General features: G+C 49.5%; 9 protein-coding genes across 9 annotated transcripts; 5 read left to right on the top strand and 4 right to left on the bottom strand.

Annotated features, from left to right (window-relative positions):
* Nucleotides 1-115: 115 nt before the first annotated feature.
* N7484_009937 (putative C6 transcription factor) lies at nucleotides 116-2,642 on the bottom strand (the record flags this gene model as incomplete). The annotated part of the gene is made up of 2 exons (XM_057120324.1): nucleotides 116-1,975; nucleotides 2,037-2,642. 2 exons carry the CDS (start codon nucleotides 2,640-2,642, stop codon nucleotides 116-118), a joined length of 2,466 nt encoding a protein of 821 aa, XP_056969879.1.
* A 500-nt stretch (nucleotides 2,643-3,142) lies between these two features.
* N7484_009936 (uncharacterized protein) lies at nucleotides 3,143-4,368 on the bottom strand (the record flags this gene model as incomplete). Its single annotated transcript, XM_057120323.1, has 5 exons — nucleotides 3,143-3,721; nucleotides 3,774-3,918; nucleotides 3,977-4,000; nucleotides 4,074-4,083; nucleotides 4,170-4,368. The coding sequence occupies 5 exons, from the start codon at nucleotides 4,366-4,368 to the stop codon at nucleotides 3,143-3,145; spliced, it is 957 nt and encodes a 318-aa protein (XP_056969878.1).
* Nucleotides 4,369-5,435: 1,067 nt separating this feature from the next.
* On the bottom strand, nucleotides 5,436-6,804 carry N7484_009935 (uncharacterized protein; the record flags this gene model as incomplete). Its single annotated transcript, XM_057120322.1, has 4 exons — nucleotides 5,436-6,213; nucleotides 6,271-6,397; nucleotides 6,451-6,589; nucleotides 6,649-6,804. The coding sequence occupies 4 exons, from the start codon at nucleotides 6,802-6,804 to the stop codon at nucleotides 5,436-5,438; spliced, it is 1,200 nt and encodes a 399-aa protein (XP_056969877.1).
* Nucleotides 6,805-7,854: 1,050 nt separating this feature from the next.
* Nucleotides 7,855-10,195, top strand: N7484_009934 (uncharacterized protein; the record flags this gene model as incomplete). The annotated part of the gene is made up of 3 exons (XM_057120321.1): nucleotides 7,855-8,903; nucleotides 8,956-9,233; nucleotides 9,300-10,195. The coding sequence occupies 3 exons, from the start codon at nucleotides 7,855-7,857 to the stop codon at nucleotides 10,193-10,195; spliced, it is 2,223 nt and encodes a 740-aa protein (XP_056969876.1).
* Nucleotides 10,196-11,222: 1,027 nt separating this feature from the next.
* Nucleotides 11,223-13,086, bottom strand: N7484_009933 (uncharacterized protein; the record flags this gene model as incomplete). The annotated part of the gene is made up of 2 exons (XM_057120320.1): nucleotides 11,223-12,997; nucleotides 13,071-13,086. 2 exons carry the CDS (start codon nucleotides 13,084-13,086, stop codon nucleotides 11,223-11,225), a joined length of 1,791 nt encoding a protein of 596 aa, XP_056969875.1.
* Nucleotides 13,087-14,681: 1,595 nt separating this feature from the next.
* On the top strand, nucleotides 14,682-18,116 carry N7484_009932 (TMCO4 family protein; the record flags this gene model as incomplete). Its single annotated transcript, XM_057120319.1, has 2 exons — nucleotides 14,682-16,781; nucleotides 16,851-18,116. The coding sequence occupies 2 exons, from the start codon at nucleotides 14,682-14,684 to the stop codon at nucleotides 18,114-18,116; spliced, it is 3,366 nt and encodes a 1,121-aa protein (XP_056969874.1).
* Nucleotides 18,117-18,497: 381 nt separating this feature from the next.
* Nucleotides 18,498-20,101, top strand: N7484_009931 (RTC4 family protein; the record flags this gene model as incomplete). Its single annotated transcript, XM_057120318.1, has 2 exons — nucleotides 18,498-19,792; nucleotides 19,846-20,101. The coding sequence occupies 2 exons, from the start codon at nucleotides 18,498-18,500 to the stop codon at nucleotides 20,099-20,101; spliced, it is 1,551 nt and encodes a 516-aa protein (XP_056969873.1).
* Nucleotides 20,102-20,714: 613 nt separating this feature from the next.
* N7484_009930 (MFS transporter) lies at nucleotides 20,715-22,643 on the top strand (the record flags this gene model as incomplete). The annotated part of the gene is made up of 6 exons (XM_057120317.1): nucleotides 20,715-20,757; nucleotides 20,817-20,840; nucleotides 20,918-20,946; nucleotides 21,071-21,589; nucleotides 21,643-21,997; nucleotides 22,048-22,643. The coding sequence occupies 6 exons, from the start codon at nucleotides 20,715-20,717 to the stop codon at nucleotides 22,641-22,643; spliced, it is 1,566 nt and encodes a 521-aa protein (XP_056969872.1).
* A 424-nt stretch (nucleotides 22,644-23,067) lies between these two features.
* N7484_009929 (TMEM14 family protein) lies at nucleotides 23,068-23,453 on the top strand (the record flags this gene model as incomplete). The annotated part of the gene is made up of 2 exons (XM_057120316.1): nucleotides 23,068-23,070; nucleotides 23,127-23,453. The coding sequence occupies 2 exons, from the start codon at nucleotides 23,068-23,070 to the stop codon at nucleotides 23,451-23,453; spliced, it is 330 nt and encodes a 109-aa protein (XP_056969871.1).
* Nucleotides 23,454-23,688: the final 235 nt, after the last annotated feature.

The raw sequence follows: 23,688 nt of genomic DNA, 5'->3' as shown, positions 1-23,688 counted from the left end.
GACAGTGGTCATCAAATCGTCATAAATACGCCGAGGGTATGATAAACAGAAGCACAATGTGTCAAGAAAAACACGCCCAGGGCCAAAGAGAAAAGAAAGTCCAAATTGACTTGAACTATGCAAACCATCCGGTGACACTGGAAACGTTTCCTGCGGTCGTGGTGTCATTTTCGACATCCATCTGGAATTCTCGCATGACACTGTCCCATTCTTCCCAATTCAAGGGAGCTGGTTCGGTGATATTGTCTTGGGTCATGAATTCGTTGCTCATGCCCATGGGAGAATTGAATGACAATCCTGTAGGCAGGATGTTTGCAGTAACAGGATCTGCCATTGGTGGATTATCGGCAGTGGCCGGAGCTAAGATATTGGTATCAGGGAAGATGCTCCGCAATGCACCCCATGGCCCATTGCTGAGATCGATGCTCCCAGTATCATTAGCCATCGAGAGCTGTCTTGAGGCACCAGGGGAAATGGATGGTGAGTCCAGAGGCATGTGAATTTGCGGGAGGGTGTGATGGTGTGTAGTTGCAAAATCAGGAGTCGTGTTAAATGATGGCTGAGGATTTGGTCCAAATTTTTCTCGCAGCTCTTCTTGCTTTTTGGCTCGAGTAGCGGCGGCGCGTTTCATCAAAGCATCCAATGGGCGCCAAAGCATACCTTTTTTATGTGAACCATATATGGTCCAATCAGAGTAAAGAGCGTGAATGGCATTCCAGGCCCGGTCTGTGACAGGACAAATGGGTCGGACGCATACTTCTGATAGAACGAATGCGACTCCATGCCATTGCATGTTGGTTCGGAATAGCCACCCCCACTTGGCTGTTTTGGGGTCAGTTTCGAGAAGACGCCCGAACTCGAGGACCTCGATGGCAGTCAGGAACAAGCTCTCACGAGTTGTTTGGGATACGTTGGTAGAGCGATCTTTCCGGGTCATGGGATGGTGGACAATCAGCCACAACTTGGCCAAAATAAGTCGTGCGACAGTTGCAGCTGCCCAATGAAGAGGGATGTTCATGTCACAGTGCTTGATGTACCTTTCCTCAACCCGATTGTTGATTATCTGGATCATCCGTTCGCAACGCTCCGTAGATGGACCGGGGTCACCCATACGAAATCGACTGCCGGGGCAAGTATAGTTTGCTCGTCGCAAAGCACTTGTGATTTCACAACGAATGAGAAGAAAAGTCATATCAGTGCAACACTCTCGCTCCGTAGGTGTCTCTGTCATTTCGGGGTAGAGATCATCATCGTTGATGTTCAACGGTAGCCGAGTGTCATACATACTCTCATGAATGAGCGGATCGGTCCCATGATCTTCAGAGGACCGAATATCCATAAGGCAGATATGCCACCACAGGCGACGACGCATTTCGGTCTCAAACGGCTTCAATGCGAAGTTGGTACCATCTCGGTGGAGACCCAACCCCTGAGCCAATCGAAGAACGATAGCATCCATGGACCAAACAAACTTGGAGTCATCTTCTCGGCGTATACATATCAGAAACAGAATTGCTGCCTGCAAAAGTACCAAACTCTGCGTGTTGAGGAAGCCAGCCCTCGCCAAGGCTTGTTCAACAGCGAATCGATACCGTTTGACGGCTGATTTTCGATCTTCTCCGAGTTTTGCCAGACAATCCTCAGGCTTTGAACTAACAATGGCGGATAGATATATGGAAAATACCAGGGCCTCCGAGTTCTTATCCAAGGCTTCGGGGTGCTGCGCCGCTTCAATCAAGAGGCCTCTGACGGTCGGTTTATGAAGAATGGTGATTAAGGGAGCAACGTTCTCATTGTAAATTTCCCAAAACTTTGAGACCTTGGGTAGCGGTGGATGATACTCTCGCAGGGAGTGTGCTAGGGAATGGTAACCAAAGAGAAAGCCATCCTGAGAACCCGAATGGGAGGTATCAGGGGATGGAAAATCCTCCTCTTCGGACGAGGAATGATCGAGAATATCTTGAAGTTCCTCGACCTGAGGTCGTTAGCAGGTTGTCCAAGCTTCGAAAGATAGGGAGTAGAGAAGAAAAAAATACCTCATCTCCAAGGCTGGCCCACAGTCGATTGCTCACATATCGGCTCCGACCCTCTTCAATGACCAGTCTTCCAAACTCATTCTCAAATTTGCCTGGAGCAAGCTTCTTGGGGTCATTATCCTCAAACGGACAAACACCGTTCTGAGCTTTGAAATCGACGGAGGTTTTAGGATTTATAGATGCAGGTGGTGACGTATTGGCGGTCGTGTTGGTAGGGGCAGCAGACGGAAGAGTAGAAGAAGCTGTCTGTATCGGTGATAGACTCGAAACTGAGCCTGCCTCGCCAGTTTTATCACTCAAATGCTGGATAACACCCTCCAGACGTCGGAGGCGAGAAAGAAGCTCCGCATCGGGCGGGCGCTTGGATTTGCGTGGGGCGCGACCTGGTGGAGGGAAGACACATTCGACATTTGTCTTGACACAATTGGAGCAGGGCGATCGCTTGTTACAGCGAACCTTGCGACGGCGGCAGGTTACACAGCTTCGTGAGCTCGCGGAATCGATTGACGGGCGCGGGGCGGTGGCGGGGACTGCAGGTGGTACCCCATTCGGAGAATTATCGCTGGAGGAGTGGTTACCTCCTTCAGAAGTCGAGTGGAATGACATGATGCAGGAGAGTCAGAGCTCGCCTGCCAAATTCCTCCATCAGATAAGAAGAATTTCCAATAGCGCCGAAGTCTTGAGTAAGCGCAAACACTTGAGGGGCCCACCATGTGACTGGGGGTGAGTCAGCCCGGGGTATGGGCTTTCATTGCCCTATTTGGGAAATGCGCGTTAACCCCGACAGCCTGGCACTTTTTATAGAAACTTCCGTGATTGGTGAAGTTTTAGGGCTAACGCATAAGGTTGGACAAGGTCAAAAAGGTTCAGTAACGTGCTATTGATTCATAAATATAAAAGCTCGTCGCAGTAGAAGCTCATCCATGAAGTTTGGAAACACCGATGCTCATCAGAATAATATGTACATGCAAATCGATATCAGTACAATGCCAAACAGATTATGTTCAAGTCCAAACGGATATTCAACGCCAGGAAAATGCAAAAATGTAAAATCGGGTTTCCATGAATATCACGGAGATCAAAAAGAAATATGCAGAAAAAGCATTTCAAACATCATCCATGCGGATAAGAGAGTCGGTACCAGACCGCTTGGGTAAATCAATACCGCGCCAGCCTCGTCGAAGAAAACGCTTCACCTTAAGTGTGTACTTTTCCCAAAGCTTGCTTTCGTCGCTGAAATGATGTCCTTGGAAGTCGGTCTTGGTCATCGACGTGGCTCCATATTCCTCGGCGAGCAGTGCGGCATAAGCGTAGGGAATCTTGACGGCGACATCCTCGTAATAGCTGTCTCGGAGAGGGAATATGTCGCTTTCATCATAGTGGTGTCTATCCTTACACATAAGCGCCTCGGGATAGCCACGCTTTCGCTTTTCGTCATCCGGGCGAACGGCTGTGATATCGATAAAAAGTCCAGATGTTTTATCAATCCATCGCCCGTCAATCACGTTCAATTTGTCCTTGGTGCTCTTGACGAGATAGTTGGGGTTTATTTCGAGAAGGTAGGTGCGGCCGCCCTCAACGCCAGGGATGTCGAAATGGTGATCGGTAAAGTTATAATAGTCAGCCAGGAAGTGGATTGTCGGTTCCGAAACCTGAACATCTAAATCGTTGTCCCAGGGGAAGATCTGCAGATCATTAGCATATGCAGGTAGACCCCACATGCCACCCTTTGCATACCTTCTGGTTCCACCACCATGAGAGGAGGGATCCATGCATAATCCATGTCTCAGCGCCAATTGAGTTCATAGTGTTTAGGTAAGTCTGAATCAGGTTTGATAAATATGGGGTGACTTTGTCTGCGGGTAAGGTTGAGTTTGCAAATCTGGACTCGACGTCAGCGCATGCAAGGAGAGAAGATAAAAGGTGTTGCAGATACATACCGGCCATCATAGTGATGGTGGAAGCTAATACCAAAAAGCAAAGTTAGTATGCATTCGATCTATCTTTCCACTCTCCACTTTTCATGTCAAAGCATACCTTGATTCCGCTAAAATCATAGCGAGTCAGTCAAAATTCCAAGATTGGACCCAATGCTCAGGGAAAATCATTGCGATTGCATGGAATTGGACTTACTGAAATATTTCTTCGTCGGGATGTTCAATTCGCTGTCATAGAGCTTGGCAAGACTTGGCCGCACGCTCAAGAAATGAGGCGGCTGGTCCTGGGTTTCCAGGCCTTGATCTTCTCCTTCTCCTTCTCCATGGACTAAGGAGACTGCAGTGGCTGACAGTACTCCAAAGAGGCCCAGTAGACTCGGGACAGGGAACCGCATCACTCGGATATCAATGTATTAAAAGTTCCCCGCAGCCTCCCACTTCATGCCCCGATATATACAACAGCACCCGACGTGGTACAAGAGGGCTTCGGCGTTCGGCGGGTTGTGCGGGAGTCCGGCGCGCAACAAAAAGGGGGGCGTGACAATAAGGCCAAGGATGTCGGAGGAGGGTATATACACCACAACGAACGAATATGTACAGAGAAGAAAGAGAAGGTCAGGAGAAAGACGTGGAGTCAACGAGCCAAGGGCGGAGTGGATTAAAGAACAGAGAAAGCCGGCCTATCGTAATCTCGTGTGGCCAGTTGCCAATTCCAGCGTGGGGAGTGGAGATTGATTAATCGATCGACCGACTTTTCCGTCCCTACGTATCAGATGTACGAGCTTGGATTGGCTCGGGATTTCGGAGATGGCCCGCTCGTTTATGTTTTTAAACCGTTCGTTTCGGATCTTAAGACGATGATTGCCATGTTACTTGCAGAGGAATTGGTACCTCTACAATCTATTTGATCAGAATCAGAATCGGCTTGAACTAATGGTCACGGTTCCTGAGATGACGACGACTCCCAACAGGATTCGTATTCGCTATCGCCAATGGTGGCTGTAGAGCCGGCGTTTCCGTGGTAGAGAAAGCAGAGTCTGCGTGGTCCGCCACATCACCTGGACCCACATCGGAGAGGCTTGTTACTCTCGACCGATTCCGGCAACGCGTACGGAGTACGAGGCTGTCTTGGCATAAGGAGAGTTATTATTTATAGTTGGTGATGGCGTTCTTTATTTTAAGATGGAGTACATCGTATTGACTGTTGGTCTGGTTTGCTTGTATCAAGTAGACTATGTAGTCTTGGTACAATCCGTATAGAGAAATGCAATTTCGTCTAGTCTGACCCAAGTTATAGAGTGCATACGCGGCCTCCTAATTCCAACATTTTAGACTCAGACCGCGCAAGCTGTCTTAGTTCCCGTCCGCCAAGACTTTTCGACGCCAGACATGATCTATACACCGCCATAGTGCATTATCGTCGCGACGTTCTACTTAACTCATACATGGTTTTTTTGTTCTTTTACCCCTTTCGAGCCTCAAAAAGAGCCGGCTGCTCTGCTAAAGACTCGGCACTTCCATCACATTCATTCGGTAACCAGGTGTGAACCAGTTCCAGCCCATTCTGTTCAAGTAGCGCCCGCCACTGTGCTTCTGTCCGCTCCATCGACGCAAACGAGCCCATCATCTGCATATCGGATATAACAGATGATAGGAGCGCACCGGACTCGGGTAGCATGGTTTCGCTGATCAGCAAGATAGAATCAAGATCCATCGCATCGCGCGCACGGCTCAAAATCTGGCCTGCCTGTTTATCAGGCCAGTCATGCAGAACGGTCCGCATAAAATAGACCTTGGCATTTTTCACTGGTTGTTCCAGGAAAAAATCATGGTTTTGTACCTCGATTCCTGCAGGCAGGTCTTGGGCTCCTTGCACCACTGCCGGTAGGTCTTGTAGAAAGAGCTTTCCTGGCAGGGTCGGAAATCGGGCTTTGAATTTCTTGAGATCCTCCCCTTGGCCACCACCAATGTCTACCAGTAGCGGATCAGCGTCTCCTGGTACGCGCAATCGATCGGCAACCGGAAAAATGTCGAACCAATCTTTACCACGACGGCGAAAGGACATGGTCATGGTGGTGTTGAATGCTTGCTGGTAGTATGGGCTGGAGTTCAAAAATTCGAAGTAGTGGGGCGAATCGATGGCGAACTGGAATGGCCCATTGAAGGCATCATTGGGGCTTTCCCATCTTTGGGTACGAAAGTATTCAGGCAATCTTGACAACACAGTCATGAAATGTGTGCTATGTTTCTATGTTAAAAATGTTGAAGCAGAATCACAATCTAGGAAGTATACTCACCCGTGGATCATGGCAGCCGACAAAGGGGAACTTGATACTAGCGCAGCAGCTAACGGTGTTGAAATGTATGATCCAGGACATACTTCCTTGACCACGGACATGGCAGCCAGGAATCGCATTATGCGCACTACAATTGTCAATTTGACCTGGTGGGTATTATTTGGAGTGCCAGAAACTTACCAATGAGCAGTGGCTCTGCACCTGTCTCCTCCGCGAGCTTAGAAACATTGACTGATGCATCGCATTGTCCGGCTTGGGCGGCTATCACGTCGAACAATTTGAGGTCAATTCCTAATCTCAGGGCTATTGCTTGATGGCCCTATCTGCACCGTCAGATCTTGGTAAGCCCCCAAGCATATAGAAGCGCACACGGCATACCGAGAACACAAGACGAGAAGCCAATTCAAAGGGGGACTCAAATTTATTCTTGAGTTTGTCACATGCTTGTAACAGTTGGCGACGTTCTGACTCTTCCAGACTTGGGAGCGTCTCGGCCATGGCATTGATTTTGTCTATCAAGTGCGTCACACTCATTATATCCCTGTAGTATAGAGAATTAGGCTGATGGCAAGAATTTAAATCGAAAAATTATCAGTTTGTGTACCAGATTTATATACTGGAATTTCAGCTATCCTCACGGTGAATTCCGAATATGCCGAGCTTATCCCCAGTTCAGATCTATACAATGTTAACCTTTCAATGTTCGGTATACAACGGTCAATAGTGAATATCCCGAAGTCTCATGTCATTCTAGGTCGGATATCCCGATGCCCAAGTCCCCTGCTGATAAGGCAGCCAACAGCGAGCGTTGACTCAATGGGGTAATCGGCCGGAGCCGTCATTCTGGAGAGTTTCTAACCAATCCCATCAATGTGTCTAGTGGGGTGTGTGGAGATCAATGGGCCTGATTCGTCAGGTTTGTCTTTAGGGTTCCTCTCCGCTGTCAACTTCTCATTCGCAACTCCATCTCGGATTCATAGTAATGTCGGCTGGTGCCTGTTCCTCCCTAATCTAGCAACGGCCCGTTGGACCCTGGCATTTTGAGCTGAGACATTGCCACACCTCGCTACCCCATACAGAGCCTCTCAGAGCCCAAAGGGTGACAGTTCAAGTGGATCGCATCAAAGTGGACACAGAGCAGCTGTTCCTCACCACACATATTGTCAACTTACCTAACATTTTCCGGTTTAAGCTTTGGCCATCGGATGCAATTGTGCACATGCTTGTAGCCAAGACCGACTGGAATCTGCTCGGCTCTCGTTATTATTCTCGTCTTCTGCGCAGAAGAGGCCGGGCCGCTGAGATCTGCGACATCTATGATCCCTTGTGAAGATTACCGTCGATCGCCGGTTCAAAGTGTGTCATTTTCTTTTTACTGACGTGGCAGATGGTGTACATATGCCCTCTTCGACAAATTCATTACCTGTGTTCGTTAGGATGGGTCGAAATTCTGCGGCCGAATAAATCAGTTTGGATCGTGACTCTTTACCCTTGTTTGCTCGGCATTGCAATTCTTCGGCTCTAGTTCCTCTTCTCTCTCCTGTTTTCCCCTCTCCCTTTCCTTTCACGCCCTACTGTGTCAAAATGTCCGAATACTCCACCACTCCTCATGGTGAAACAAGTCCAGCCCAATCTGCACCGCAGCAGCCGCTCAACCGATCCTGTGAATCTTGCAGAAATCTCAAAGTTCGCTGTCTTCCCAATCCAACCACACCAAACCAATGCCAACGATGTGCCAAAGGCAACAAGGTTTGTACCTTTGTAGCACCGCAAAGGCGGCGGCCTCGTAAACGGACTGACTCCCGGGTCGCTCAATTGGAGAAAGAGATGCGCGTGATGCGCACTTTGATCAAAGATAAGATTCGCGAAGAAAGCGAGCCCGAATCTTCTGATGCCAGCGATAATTCTCAGGATAACGAGTCTGGCGATATGGATTATCACTGTGCCCTGGGCTCCATCCCGGAGTCCGCCGGGGGGACCTCTGAGTCTGCCCGGTTCATGGACTACTCTGCCGAATTCATCGACACACCACACCCTGGGATGCATGGAAGTGGATCGCTCTCGGCGCCACTGACTCTGTCTGGGTTGCATGCCAATTTTCTCTCTGTGCCCAGCAGACCCCGCGATGACGATGTTGTCGATCGTGGCATCATTTCTCATGAAGACGCAGAGCAATTGGTCGCCTTCTTCATTCATGAACTGTCAACAATTTTCCCACTGGTCATACTTCCACCAACTACTACCGCAGCACAGCTGCGACAAGCAGCGCCAGTACTCTTCCTTTCTGTAATTTCTGCAGCGGCAATCTCCATCGATACAGATCTAGCAAGCGTTCTCAACCGTGAGCTGGTCCGCCTGTATGCAGACCGGTTCTTTATCGAGGGCGAAAAATCGCTAGAGCTAGTGCAGGCGCTCTTGCTGATGATGATCTTTTACTTCCCGCCTGGCTCGCCTTTGAAGCTGCAGTTTTACCAGTACGCGCACATTGCCTCAACGATGGCATTGGAGATCGGACTTGCGACGAAGCGGCGTGTCACGCAGAAAAAACCCGATCGCAAAAAATCGGGGCCTCACGATGAGCTTATGGCGGAACAGGCTAGAGCTATCCTTGGATGCTACCATCTATCTTCGACGTGAGTGACTCGAAGCTCAAAGCATCACTTACATATCTGACTTTGAAAGCAGTGTTGGGATGAAGACTCGTCGCCCAAATTTGCTTCAGTTCAACAATTGGATGGAGGAGTGCGTATTCATGTTGAAAAATTCACCTCACCAGACAGATCAACGTCTGGCTGTGTGGTTTGAACTCCAACGGATCACTGATGAATCCCTGTCCTCATTTGGTCTTGACGACACCAGCTCCTTGTCCACATTGACTGAATCCCGTGTGCAAGCCGTGCTGCGGTGGTTCGATAAGCAAATGGAAGTATGGAGAAAGAACACCCCCAATAAGATGCTCACAGGTAAGATGATAAATCTTTCATTCCAGGCTTCATTTGAGAGGTCTCGCTCAACTTCAGTGTTCACAGTGCCCATGATCCTTGAATATCGATCCACCATCCTCGCAATGTACGAACTCAGCGTAGGTGCAGGCTACCGAGATCCTGACGCCGTTAAGCGACGAGATTTCACGCTCCCAAATTTAGAAGAAGATGGCAACTCACAAAGAGTTACCCCGATGAGCGTCACCCGTATCGATATCACTGTGAAATGGATGAACGCAGCACACGAGCTCCTAGATGCCCTCTTGACATGCAGTGCAGAAACGATGCGCCGGTTCCCAAACCTGATGTACACGCGTTTCACAATGGCAATGACCTCGTTATTGAAGATCCATTTCTCGGTGCGAACTAGTGCCCTGGGCGAAGTCATCACACCTGAAACCGTGAATGTTAGCTATTACCTCGATGCGATGTCCAATAAACTCGGCGAGGCGAGCGGCGGTGGTAAATATAAGATTCCCACTCGGTGGTACCACGTGATAGCAGTCAAGAGCAGGGACTGGTATGAACGTTTAGAGAAACGATACTCAGGCTCTTCCCCAGATAGAACCAGGGTGGTGGGTGACTCAACAAATCCCACTGAAAGGACGACTGCAGCACAGATGGCTTCACATGATCCGGCTGTACACACGGACTCTGCTTTTCCCATGGCGCCGGGTGTATCGCACATGGCACCGGGTATCGAGAATGGATATGTCGCTATGAGCAGTGCGGGAATGTGGCCTATGGACGTGAGTCATCAAAACACATTTTTCCAGCCTCCCCTAGGTGGATATCCCCAGCAGGCAGCATCACTTCCGCCTCAATTTTCATTTGATCCACAGAGACTCGCATCTCAACAAATTCCTGGGGCAGGTATGGAGCTAGATGGGTGGCTTCCTGATGGAAGTATCTTTGGTATGCCACCTCTCCCTGAATTTTGATTTGGTTGGAGTGGTCTGCATTTCCTCGAGTGTAGATACCTAGACGTATTGTTTCTTGAAAACAGTCAGCAACCCATGTACAAACATGTATCAATTGTGGGGTAATCGGAGATGGAAATAGATGGTGGCGAGACAAAGAATAATTGTCAATATAAATCACACTTACATTAATTTGACCCTGAGAAGAACACCGATCTTGGAGGCAGATACCCTGCGGAACTCAAGATAGAATGGCAGATGCCCAGGTGAATACCTTAAGAAACGTCAAGTAGACGATACATATTAGTAGTAAAGATGCATATGCTGGTCGGTGCCAGGATAGAAAAATAGAGAGAGAAGAGAAACCAAGCCCCCACAGGGAAACCACTGGTTATAAGAACAAATGCACGGTTGTAGACCCAGTATTTCTAATGAAAACTCAGCCATTCACCCCATAGCCAGCCCACAACCCAGCATGTCAGTCCCAAAGGGTAACACGGATGGAGTACAAGACCCTTAAAAGTCGGAGTCTCGGTGAGAACGGAAGTTCCGGTCTGACAACGATAGATCGGACCGAACATCCAGTCCGATGGTTAAATGGAACCGAAAGAGAATAGGCTAAAAGCACCAACTGCAAAAAAATATATTATTCAGATTATTTATTTCTTTTTTTTCCGTGGTAAGGTTCTTGATATCTATGGGAAGTACGCTATCCGTAAACACCGACGTACTCGGATTTGATTTCTCCTTTGAGAAGCCAAGCCTATTTCTAGTTTCGAGACTCAGCCCCAAATACCCTTTTGCTTCACACAGAATATGAAAGAATTGTTCATGCCTTATGAAATCCCTAGAATAAATAAACAGATCGACTAATAACTGTACAGTACGTACTATGCTGAGATACCTAATACATAAACGTGGAAGTTGGGAAGAGAACGCTAGCTTCCCGATTTCCGAAATCCATGAACCACAGGGGATCCATAATATGAGCCGTCCAATCAAAAGCGACATGGCACTATCTGTAGGAGGTTATAAAATTCAAGATAGCTTAAAGAATCTGGAACGCTTCCAATGCATCCATAAACCCGGCAATGGCACCGATTCCTACCAATCCCTTAGTCGCGCTGCGCTTCAGATCCTTGTTGCGGTCCTTAGTCTCCTCCCGAGAGGATCGACGGGAGTGATTCGGAGACCGCTGGTTTGAACGAGGAGGCGCTTGGAAGCCAGCCTCAGGGGAGGATGATGAAAGTGGGTAGGGATGCCGAGGCTTGGATATACCGTTATTGTATCCCTGTGACCTCGGCCACGGGGGCTCGGACGGGCTTGGAGGAGTACCTCGGGGTGAATGACCAGGCATAGAAGTAGGTGGGTTTGTGCGGCTCGGATTTACCGGAATAGATCTTGGGGCGCTCCCATAATATTCTTGGTTAGACGGGCTTCGTTGTATTTGTGGAGAGTTTCCTGGGATGTGTGGTGGAGCTAGTTGAAGGTACGACGATGCCCGAGAACGAGGAGTAGTTTGATCCGGCGGTGGAAAGCTTCCACTTGTAAAGGCCACATGCTTGGGATCTGGATTATGATATGGGCGGGGTACATATCCAGATGAAAAACCGTTAGAATGACTGCGTCCGATGTTCATGTTGCCAGACCCTGGTGACGAGCGTGGCAGAGGTATCTGCTCGCCTTCTTCGCTTGGCGGCGCTGACCGCGACTTTCTAGTGGAGTCCTGCCGATGTAGACCTTCTTGGGTCTCGGCTTCGCTTTCCACATGAGCCTGATAGTCGGAGTACTGGTGGCGCAAACGAGCAGCCTCGTATCGGGCTTGCTGTGACTGAGGCTTTCGCCAGTCTGTGGTATTTCCTTCCAAGTAATACCCACGAACGCCAGGGCCTTCAGAATATTGATTTTCGATATCTTCCTCGCTATCAGAGGAGACATACACTTGAGGCCGACTAGGCTCAACACCGCGAGATATTATGCTGGCATCTTGCAGTTCCAAACTCATCGGTGGAGCCCAGAGCAATAAAAGCTGATTCATCGCCCTCTCCGAGAGATGCACCATTTCCTTTGGAGAGCGCTCAACATCACTCAATCCAATATCGATATCTCCAAAAGTTATCACCGGAAGCTTGGTAATGCCACAGTTTGTCGTCGCCGCGATTGGCAGCTTTGCTGGTGTTGTGTTGGACGAGTAATTAAAATTGATCCTTTGGCTCGTCGGATCGTTAGCGGCATCCATAGCCTCCTGTTCCACCAAATCCCACAAGCGATCCAAGCGTTTTGTGGACCAATATCGAACAATGATCATGTTCTGAGTTTCTGCCTTTTCTTGAGCGATCATGTCGACTGCCATGACAGCGTCTAAGCCTGCCAGCTCAGGATTTGATTGAATAGCGTTTGCCAGTTGCAGGATTCGTGTGATGACTATCAGACTGAGCTTCAGAGATTCGAGGGACGCCAATAGATATGTGACATGTTGTTTTCTAAAACACCATTTCAGCCGTTCTTGCATCGGTAGTCTTCTCAGTTCATCATCGGCATCGGTGCCTTGTAGTTTCTCCAACATGCGTTCGATTTCGACGAACATTACCTGGCCTTGGTATGCAATCTCCCAGGCCTTGCCTGTCACTTCGGGAGATAGTTCAAGGTTTGCCGCGTCCAGTTTCTGTGCCACATCTTTCAGCGTCAGAGCAAAAAGTGATATGCCTTTTGCGATGCTGTGGATCTCGATTCTTGACTGTGCCAGTTGACATGCTGCCGCGTTAAGGAGTAAGGAGAGTCGAAACCCCGCCCCCGCGATCCGAATGATTGATGCCTCGGCACCTGTCATTAGAGTTCCCGGGTTAGTGCCATCACAAGGTGGGGAAGCTTTCAAAATTAGAGTCATATATCTTACCCTGGACCATGGTCATGACAAATAGCAGTATCGGATATTCCAATCTGTCTCAGATCAAACGGGGTGGTGGTAGAGGAAATGGCGTTAGTGGAGTGGAGGTGAGAAGAGTGAGGAGTTGATGGATTATTTCAGGACAAGTTGCCACAGCCAAGTATGATGTGCATTCCCGTCGTGTTGGATCTACTGGACCTATTAGACCCTGGGGTTGAGCCGCAACTCCTATGCCTATCAAGTGACTCGACGCCCGTCAGCAAAGCAAGGCTCGGCTCTGTCTGACGCCATGAACGTCTGCATGGCCTCTGGTTGGTCTGCTTTGTTCTGAAAAGAGACAAACTAGCCGATCTTGAGCATATTCAGCACTAGTGGGTAAGCGTGCTTCACTTCCCCGTGAAACCCGGGCAAAAAGCACTGCCTCGATCAACCGGGAGGATCGACGCATTGTTCGCCCGTATGCTCGTATTCAGTCAGCACCTTCATTGTGAGCCTCTAGTCTGCAGAATATTTCAGGGCTGAGCCAGGAAATTGGCTTCTTTGAGAAAATGTCTGCAAATCCATAGAGGCTGGTCCTGGGTTGATGCTGTAGGCTCCAGGGCTGTGTATTGAACACATTAGTGGACAACTCATTGACCATGTCTATCTCAGAGAATAAGTAGCATGCGACCTCGCATATGTCAAGTCAACAAGTCAATATGCGAAATCCATGGGAAACGCTTCAATCAACCCTTGGCTCCAGATGAATGAGCCTCTAGTTATGACCCGTGGGCCGTGGGCATCTACGCCCGCCAAGTGCAGCAGCCACATTTACATTCACGCGCACACCTCATTCAAGCTCAGATATACACTACTATGGTAACTTTAGATGAAAAAGGTGGCTCTGTGGGTCTATAAGCTCCCTGCTCACCTTCACATTGGACACAGCAACCGTATACACCTGACAGTCAAGCCCTGGGGTAGCTTAGTATGCCCAGGATAAGTAGAGACCTGGGTATGTACGTGACAGTACCACTCCTTCAAACTCTCATTAGATCCGATAAGAATGTCTTAGTCGATAACACAATCTTGAAGCTATATTGCTGTTTTCATTTAGGCCAGTTCTATAGTTGGTTCAAAGGCTGTCCTACAGCATTCCACAAGCTAGACATTTCCGCTTCCGTATAATCCCCCAACCTTGACTTTGACGTAGATTTTGACATTTGACATCTGCAATTAACATTTCCAAGGCTTCTTTGGTTGTTGATTTGACATTGTCTCTTTCAGTTCTGAGCACTGAACCGCCCTCAAGATTCAAGGTGGTACGTCAGTGGTGTCATTCCCCGCCGCATGCTCTCCGCCCCTCGCGACCTCCTTTTTTCCGCGTGGTCAACGATCGTCATCTGCGGAGATTCCCCAGTCGGATGACCACCACTGGGTCTAATATCGGGAACAGGGCGAAGTGAAATTGAGAATATCCAAGAGTCGCAGGAGTTCGAGCTTCGGTCCGAATGGGTGACCGCTTGAGTTCGTACAAGGAACGTGCGAGGAAGCAGCAACACCACGAATCAGGATCTTAAAAGCCTGCACGCCCCCTCACTGAACTCCAAGCTCAAAAGGGCCTCTGGTCTATGTGAGATAATGCCTGCAGGTTTCACTGTCAGCGGCACCGACGGCCAGTCTACGCCCCCTGCAACCTCTCCGTCGAACCCGCCGCTGCCCGCTGCGGGCGCGTCCGAAGATGCCACAGACGCCGGTGCAAAAGAGAACATAAACCCTCCCGAGGAAGTCAAAGAAAAAACGCAGAAAAATGGGCAGGACTCAAAAGAGACGGGAGAATTCGATGATTTTGGCCTCCCCATTCGAACGCGCTCGACGCCAGAACGGCTCCCCGACGGCTCGCCCGAGAATACAGACGATCGCCCTGAAGCTCAAGCGGTGCAGCCCTCAACCGATACTTCGAACACAAAACCCGATATACAGCCAAAACAAGACACAAATGCAGAAAAATTGGCCGAGCCAGTACCGGAAACCAAGGCTGGGGCTGAAACTGGAACTGGAAGTATCGATGTGGTGGAACAACCAGCACTGTCGGACACCAAGGTGGAAACTCAGCCTAACACTACGCCCGTGCAGAAGTCTGATACGGGAGCTCCAACTGAGTCAGCTCCATCTCGAACGTCAGCATCCAAGTCCAGGACTGCTGAGATTTCAGAATGGTCACACATGCGTTTGGCCCAACCCGTGGAGGCAAATACTGAAAGCGACGATGAAGAGGAACCTGAGGATTGGCAAGCCATGCCAGCCCTGGGAGAATTCGACTACTATGATGACTATGGAAGATTGATCGCACGCGGTGCTCAAGCGGAGGACGATGAAGCTGTTTACCAAGGGCTAGGTGGCGCTGGAAAAGGATATACTCGAGTCCAGCTGGACGAAGATGCTCAGTCTGCCACCAGTATGGATGAAGACACAAGCTACCTTTTCCGAGAGACTGGAGGCAACCAGGCTGGCCTTGAAGGCGAGGAACTTCGTGATACCATGAGTCAACTGCAAGCCACAAAGGATTTCCTTAACGAAACTCAAAAAATTGCGTATGTTGGTGTGGTCAGACTGGCAATACATAAAATGAACTCTGAGCTGGCTGAGATGCCCACCACCAAGGGCACACGCAAAGCACTACAAAAGGCCCGCGATAACATGAGAAAGTGGGGACAAGCAATGATGGGGAGATTATATGCCCATATGGATATCAACACGGCCGAGCAGATCATGATCGAACAGCTTGCTGGACATGGCGTCCAACCTGAGGACCTTATCAGGCCTCTCATGCAAAATGCACGGGTCAAAAATCCAATGGCCGAGAGTGATACACGACCTTCAACCTCTTCAGTTTCATCTCCCACCTCCAAAATAGATCCTCGAAACAGATTTTCTACCGAGACTGCCAATTCTTCTGAGCCCGGCTCCCCACCTCCATATGAGACACATGAAGGCGAGGGGATGGTCCCAGAAGTTCAAACACCATCTCAAATGCCGACCTCCGATCGAATTGACATTGATCTTCGTTGGACAGTTCTATGTGATCTATTCCTCGTGCTTATTGCAGACTCCGCCTACGATGCCCGGTCACGGACTTTGTTGGAAAGAGTTGGAGCAGCCATGGAGGTGACGTGGCTACAGATCTCTCGATTTGAGAAGCGAGTGACCGATGCTCTGGAAATGCAAGAACAAGCAGAGAAAGAAAATTGGGATGAATCCGAGCACATGGAGAAACGCCGAGTGATGTCGCAAAAGCGCAAGTATATGCTGATGGGCTTAGCGACAGTTGGTGGTGGGCTGGTCATCGGCTTGTCCGCTGGACTGCTGGCTCCAGTGATTGGAGCTGGCCTTGCTGCAGGGTTGACTACCGTGGGCATCTCTGGAACCAGTGCGTTCTTGGGAGGTGCTGGCGGTACCGCTTTGATTGCCTCCGGTGCCAGTTTGGGTGGCAGCGTCATTGGTCTGAAGGCTTCACATCGACGTACAGGAGCAGTCCAGACATTTGAATACCGTCCTCTTCACAACAATAAGAAGCTTAATCTTATTGTGACTGTCTCTGGCTGGATGACTGGCAAGGTCGATGATGTCCGACTCCCATACAGTACTGTCGATCCGATTATGGGTGATATTTATTCCGTTCTCTGGGAACCTGAGATGCTTCGCAGTATGGGTGACACAATTAACATTCTTGCAACAGAGGTGAGTCTGATCTAGGACCTAAGCCCTCAAATTTATTAGTTGAGTGCTAATTTCTTTTGACCCTTCCAGGCATTGGCCACAGGCCTCCAGCAAGTACTCGGTAGTACTGTTCTGATGGCTCTGATGGCCTCTTTACAACTACCGCTTGTTCTTACAAAACTCGCCTATCTCATCGATAATCCCTGGAACGTCTCTTTGGCTCGCGCTCACTACGCAGGCTTGATCATGGCGGATTCTTTGCAGGACCGGAACCTTGGAAACCGGCCCATTACGCTACTTGGTTTCTCGTTGGGTGCACGAGTCATCTTCTCTTGTCTCAAGGAACTTTCGGACAAGGGTGCCCATGGACTCATTCAGAACGTGTATCTGTTTGGATCTCCAATCGTGGCCAGTAAGGATGAATATCTGAAAGCCCGCAGTGTCGTGTCGGGTCGATTTGTGAACGGATACTCTAACAACGACTGGATTCTTGGGTACCTCTTCCGGGCCACCAGTGGTGGTATCATGCGTGTTTCTGGTCTCGCGCCCATTGAAGGCATTCCGGGGATTGAGAATTTCAATCTTACCGAGCTTGTGAACGGTCACATGGACTATCGAGCTGCCATGCCTCGTATTTTAAGGGAGGTTGGCTTCGAGGTTCTTGAGGACGAATTCGCCGAGATTGAGGACCCTGATCCAGATAGTCATGCCGAGCGACAGAGAGAGTTGATTCGCGAAATCGACGAGGCTCGTCGAGAAGCCGAGCAGAAACCAGAGAAAAAGCGCTTTGGCCTTTTCAAACGGGGCAAAATGGCGGAGAAAAAGGCATGGGAGACATATGACGTCGACCGCAATTCTCCGCTGCGTGCCTCGACTGAGCCTAGCAGTGCTCCGGGTACTGTACTATTTGATATAGAGGCTATTCGAGCCGAGCTGGCTTCCGAGGCCATCGAAGTCAAGCAGCTGGAATCCACCTTACCTCCAATGAAGCTCGATTTGAACCCCCGCCCGGAACCCGCTCAGCCCGCGACGCCAAAGGACGAAGAACACAAGGCCGAGACTGTTGAAGCACCCCCCGTCACCCGAACAGCATCGGAGCCTCGGTTGAACACAGTGTCTCATCCTCCGCATGAATCTGCGTCGCACAAGGAAGATGAACTCGAAATGACCTTTGATACTTCGTTCCATGACCCGCCACCCCAGTACTCATTCGATACCCTTACTCGACCAGAATTACGATCTACCGTCAGCCTGCCTAACAACAATGTTGGAAGCAGTGCGGTCGGGGCCATGGCGCTGGAACATAATGCCTGGGCCGATGACCATGACGGGGGAATCTCCATGACATTTGAGTAATGATTGCTCTAACTTTTTCCTATTATATTCATTTCAAAGACCATAGCTTTAGAGCTGTTTTTTTTTTTTTTTTTGGTTGTCAGAGCATTGTTTATACAGGCGCAAGTGTATAGTTTTAGGCCGGTGTATAGAACGGAATCAAAGTGGGGCGCCCACCTAGGCACGTCCAGTCGCGTCACGCGTTTCCTTCTTTGTTCTTGTCTTGTTCTTCATTACCTGCCCAATCCCCAGGTTGATAAGAGCTCGTAATCTTTGGGATTCTCCGGGATTTTTACCGAATACATTCGCAATTCTAGGTTGCGCACTGGTCGGAGCATAAACCACACATCTCCTTTCTTCCTCCGAACTCCGCACTCCGCACTCCCACCGTCCCTTCATATAATGAGGCCCCAACGAGATGCTAGTTATGCCTCGAATCGACTTACAAGGACTGCCCATTTGAGTAGGCACCTATTGTCAAGTTACAACAAACCAGATACACAAGACAACAAGCTCCCTACTCCACCCAAACCCGAAATCGAGACGCCACGCAACGTTCGCGAACCTTCAATAGAGGCAGAGCCCCTCAGCACCACCGATGCAGAATCAAGTGACTCTGACGCACCCCAGCGTCCCAAAGACGATACAAAGAGACAAGTGTTGGGGGAAAAACTTGCAGCCGGCGTCAGCAATGGGTCTTCGTCACTCGGCAGCAATTGCAGCTCTACCAACCGAAATACATCTATAAGGAAGCCGTTAGGACGGACCTCGAGTATAATGACTGCTGATGATGATGATGACAACCCATACTTCTCACTTTCGTCGCAGTCGAGTTATAAGCGGGCGAGACAGACCGGTTATGGGTCGAAATCAAAATCGACGTCTTTTTCCAGCATTCCCACCTCAAGCGCGCGTTCAATTACAACGCCAGGGAAAACTGCACGAAAATCCAAGACCGGCTCTGCACAGTCATCAACTAAGAATGGCAAAAGCAAAAAGCGAGATTCATCGTCTGAATCAGAACCGGAGGTGGGCTTCAAAGTTCCCATGCATATCGATACGCCCAGTCCGCGGAAGTCAAAGCCCAGCACTAATGTGAAGAAGGGGAGGCCGTCACCAGAATTTAAAATGCCTCCAGTTCTTCAACCGGACCCTTTTCCTACATCCTCGCTTGGTACTTCTTCCCGGGATGCCCAACTCAATGCTTACGACCTTTCATCTGATTCTACACTTTCCACTCCCCTCAGCTCCCCGTCGTCATCTATAATGGAGGCTCTGCAGCACGAAGCAGGCTTTGAGTCAGATGCCGATAGGGCATCGCCAGACCCACCACACAAGGCACTATGTCCCATGTGTAATGCCGAAGTGGATCCGGAGATTCTCAGACAGTTCCAGGCCCAGCCAAATCAGCGCCTCCGGGAACAACAACGCTTCTGTACTTCACATAAGCAAGATACTGCTACGAAGGAATGGGAGGCACAAGGGTACCCCGAGATCAACTGGGATACCTTCGAGCAGCGCTTAGAGAAGCATTTCCCTGATATGGACCAGTATCTGGATCCGCAACAACCATCTTACTATCGCAATATCCTCGAGAGTGCTCAGCAAGCTGGAAAAAGTCTTCGCCTTACCTTAAACGACGATGGTATCGAGACGATCTCTTGTGGATACTATGGGACGAAAGGTGCCCAGAAAATGTGAGAAGTCCCTTTGCTATTTTCAATCCCAAATATCTAATGAGATGTTACAGGCTATATGTGGTCATGGAGCGCTTTGGTGTGAGGTTACGTCGACTAGCCAAAGATGACGCTCTCGTCGCCAAGGTGGGCGTAGCCGGGTATGCACAATCTGTTATTGTGCCTGAGCTTGCTACTCGGCTCATCAAGGAAGACATGGGCGTTGACGCTAGCGTTGCGCGTGGGATTATGAGAGAGAGTATCGAAATTGGACAGAAGCTCAATCCGCAGCTGGATGACGTCGTGCCCGTCGAAGAGGACGATTACTAGGTGCAGCCGAGTTGCAACTTATATTCTGTTTTTTTTTTATCTTTGGGTTTGATAGGCCCTGTTGTCTGAGTCCATTTCAGCGGTTATATGATAGTTTTTGATACCTGTCCCTATACCGATATTTCCTTTTCGGGATGTTACATACTAGCAGTTGAAAATTTGAACCCAAATCTTACCTCATATATCTCTTATCATCCAGCACATGCACGAGATGTCCAGCCTCTCGACCGCTGAAGTCACAAGTATACAAGTACATCGCGGAACAAATGCCGAATCACACCTAAAGCCCCAATGTGATTAGAAATGCGTACAAGACCCACCACGATATCAACGATTGCACCAATGGCCACTGCACATAAAAGCACAAGAATTGTACGCGTGATCCGGCGTCTCACCGACATGAACTACCGCGATTGGACATAGCGGCGACAAGTCCGTTAGCGGGGCATTAGCGGCTCGGACCTCTACAGTCGTGCCGATCTGCGGATTAACGATCCGAAAGATCGGGTTGCTCACTCCTCGTTTCTTCTCTCAGCTCATCTTTTTTCTCTGGTTGTTTTAGAGGATAGAGTTGGTTCGTCTTCCGGTGTCGGTACCGAGGTAATAGAAAAGGATGCAGAAACCCCGTCTGCCGGTCAAGCAGCTTGCGATTTTGGGTATGTTTTTATTTTTCCCCCGGATCTCGGCAGCGGTTTGTTTATTAACGGTCTTATAGCCATATGTCGATTCGCTGAGCCCAGTATGTGCATGGTTCTGGATTCCCCGGAGTATAGCGACTCCATGAAAAATATCTGCTAAATGTATGGTGTGACACAGTTGTCTTCACGTCTATTCTTCCATACCTTGTAAGTCCGTCCAAAACGCGTCTGGTTCACGCGAAGTCGTGTTTCGAGTCGAGTCCAGTCTTCCACAGCATTCGCCTTATATAGCCACGCCCCTGGAAGTGATCACTCACTAACGCCTCGACAGCCGGAACTCATCCAACATGTCGGCGTCCCCAAACCCGAAGTCGCCAAATGGGCCGGTATCGCCTCAGCGGTCGCCTCCGTGAGTCAGGCTATAATGGCCGTCCCTTGGGGCGCGTTATCCGATTATATTGGCCGCAAGCCGGTAATTGTCAGCGGCTTATTCTGCACCATGATACTGTCTATTCTGTTGGGCATGTCCTCGTCCTTGACCATGGTCCTTGTGACACGCGCGCTGACTGGCCTGATGAATGGAAACGTGGGCATCATCCGGACGATGGTTGCAGAGATCGTGCCTGAGCGCGAGCTCCAGCCGCAGGCCTTTAGTATCATGCCGCTGGTATGGACGATCGGCAGTATTTTCGGACCGGCATTCGGGGGTGCCTTGGCGCGGCCAGCAGAAAAATTCCCAGGGCTTTTTGGAGGCTCAGAGTTTTTGAAGAAGTATCCGTTTGCGTTGCCGAATCTTGTCGCGGCTTGTTTCTTTGTCGTTGGGATTTTTAATGGCATTCTGTTCTTGCGGGTGAGAATGAAATCTGGGATGAAGATTGTTGTCAATGCTGACTGTTCATGCAGGAAACACACATCACCCGGAAACATCAGCGCGATTATGGTCTTGAGCTTGGAAAGGCACTGACTCGGCCATGTACTTCGCGGAATAAGCGGAGTACAGAAGCGAAGGCCTCGGATGAGGAACGAGCCACTTTGCTTCCTCGCAAACCAAAGGAGGCGAAGCCCGTTGCACGGCCTAGCTGGTCACAGGTCTTCACGCCACAGTCCTGTTTGATCCTTACCTCATACACACTGATCTCCGGACTTGGAATGGCATTCGATGCCGTATTCCCCGTTTTCCTCAACTACCCTGTTCAAGACTTCGACAATAACCCAGATGTACAACTACCATTCAAGTTTGCAGGTGGATTCGGTGTCGGTGAGTAGAGCACTGTATACCTCATCACCCCATAAACTTACCCATCTCAGATTCTCAAACAATCGGCATATACTATACTATCATCGGTGTAGTTGGCATGGTCATTCAATTCCTCGCCTTCCCACCAATCGCCCAGCACCTCGGTATCCTCCGCTGCTTTAAAATGGCCGCCATCGCCCAGCCAATCATCTTCTTCCTCACGCCTTTCACAGTTCTGGTCCCAAAGCCCTTCAAGCTCCCAGCCGTGCTCCTAATCATGCTCGCCAAACTTAGCACAACAGTTTTCGGTATTCCTTGCTCGACAATCCTGCTCACGAACTCGGCTTCGAGCATGTCTGTCCTTGGTACGTTAAATGGAGTCAGTACGAGTGTCAGTGCCTTGGGTCGTGCGGCGGGTCCCGCGATCATTGGCTCTGCCTTCTCTTATGGCGTGAAGAGGGGGTATGTGATTATCCCATGGTGGTTGTTGAGCGCGTTAGCGCTGTGGAGTGTTGTTCCTGCTTTTTGGATTGTGGAGCAGGAGGGTCCCAGTCGAGAGGAGGTTGAGGAAGAGACTGAGCAGGACGAACAAGAAGCTGCTACTGGTGGGTATGGGGCCCTGGATGTGTCGAGGGAGAATGGTGTGAAGGCTGCTAGGACTGATTAAGACTGAGTTGGATGTTGACGAGCATGCTGAATGATGATCACAGATTAAGATGCATTTCCATGAAGCTCTGAAAGCTACGGACTAAATAATTTGGCTACGAGGATAGATCACCAGGCAACGACTCTAGGTGAGTCTACCAAGTCATGATAGAACGTTAATGTATACAGATTGCACAAAAGATTGATACGAATGCATGAATACTATTTTGTTTATACATACTTGATACAGCATATGCATAGATAAATTGGATCAACTGATTCCACATACCACTAAAGCGCGGAACCAAAAGATAGTTCTATAGTTCCAGATCGGCCCATATCCATCTCACGTCATCTGACTAACACCACCCGCTCACTGGCCAAAGCTACATCTACCCCATCCAAACACCAACATTCCACCAGTAACCCAAAACAACACCCTCAAAATGGTAAATCCCCAATCCCATCCAATTCAAAAGGCATACGATTCACTAACAGATACCAGTCTAACCAATCTCCCACAACCTCCGCCCTAGCCCTCTCCTTCCTAACCTCCCTCGGCGGCACAATCGGTTACGCCCGCACAGGCTCCATCCCCTCAATCGCAGCCGGTCTCTCCGTAGGTGCGATCTACGCTTTCTCATACTACCAGCTTCGCGAAGGCCAGGCATACGGCGAGGAGCTCGGTCTGCTTGCCTCAACTGTTTTGGGTGGAAGCTCGATTCCCCGTGCGATTAAGACGGGTGGAAAGGCTGTTCCTGTTGGACTTTCGTTGTTGGCTACATACGGTGTTGTTGTCTTTGGTCTTGCAATGAAGGAGAAGAGGGCTTAGATTCCTTGCTTGCAAGTGTCGCAGCTTCGGGTTGCGGACATCGTATGATGAGTGGGTCTGCGGTTTTGAATGCATGCATCCATTTGGGCTTCCGAGATGCTTGTACTCGTAGGATGTGATGTGAGGTGATTGCTGTTACTTTCTTTATGGTTTCTAGCGAGATACTCCACTCAGTCAATTAACTTGGATTTTGGTCCAGCAATGGTTCGATGAAGGATTATAGGCTACTCGGGTC

The sequence above is a fragment of the Penicillium longicatenatum genome (assembly GCF_028827895.1).
Source record: "Penicillium longicatenatum strain IBT 33135 chromosome Unknown contig_6_segment0_segment0, whole genome shotgun sequence".
Lineage (NCBI taxonomy): Eukaryota > Fungi > Ascomycota > Eurotiomycetes > Eurotiales > Aspergillaceae > Penicillium > Penicillium longicatenatum.
This window is presented reverse-complemented; position numbering and strand designations above follow the sequence as displayed.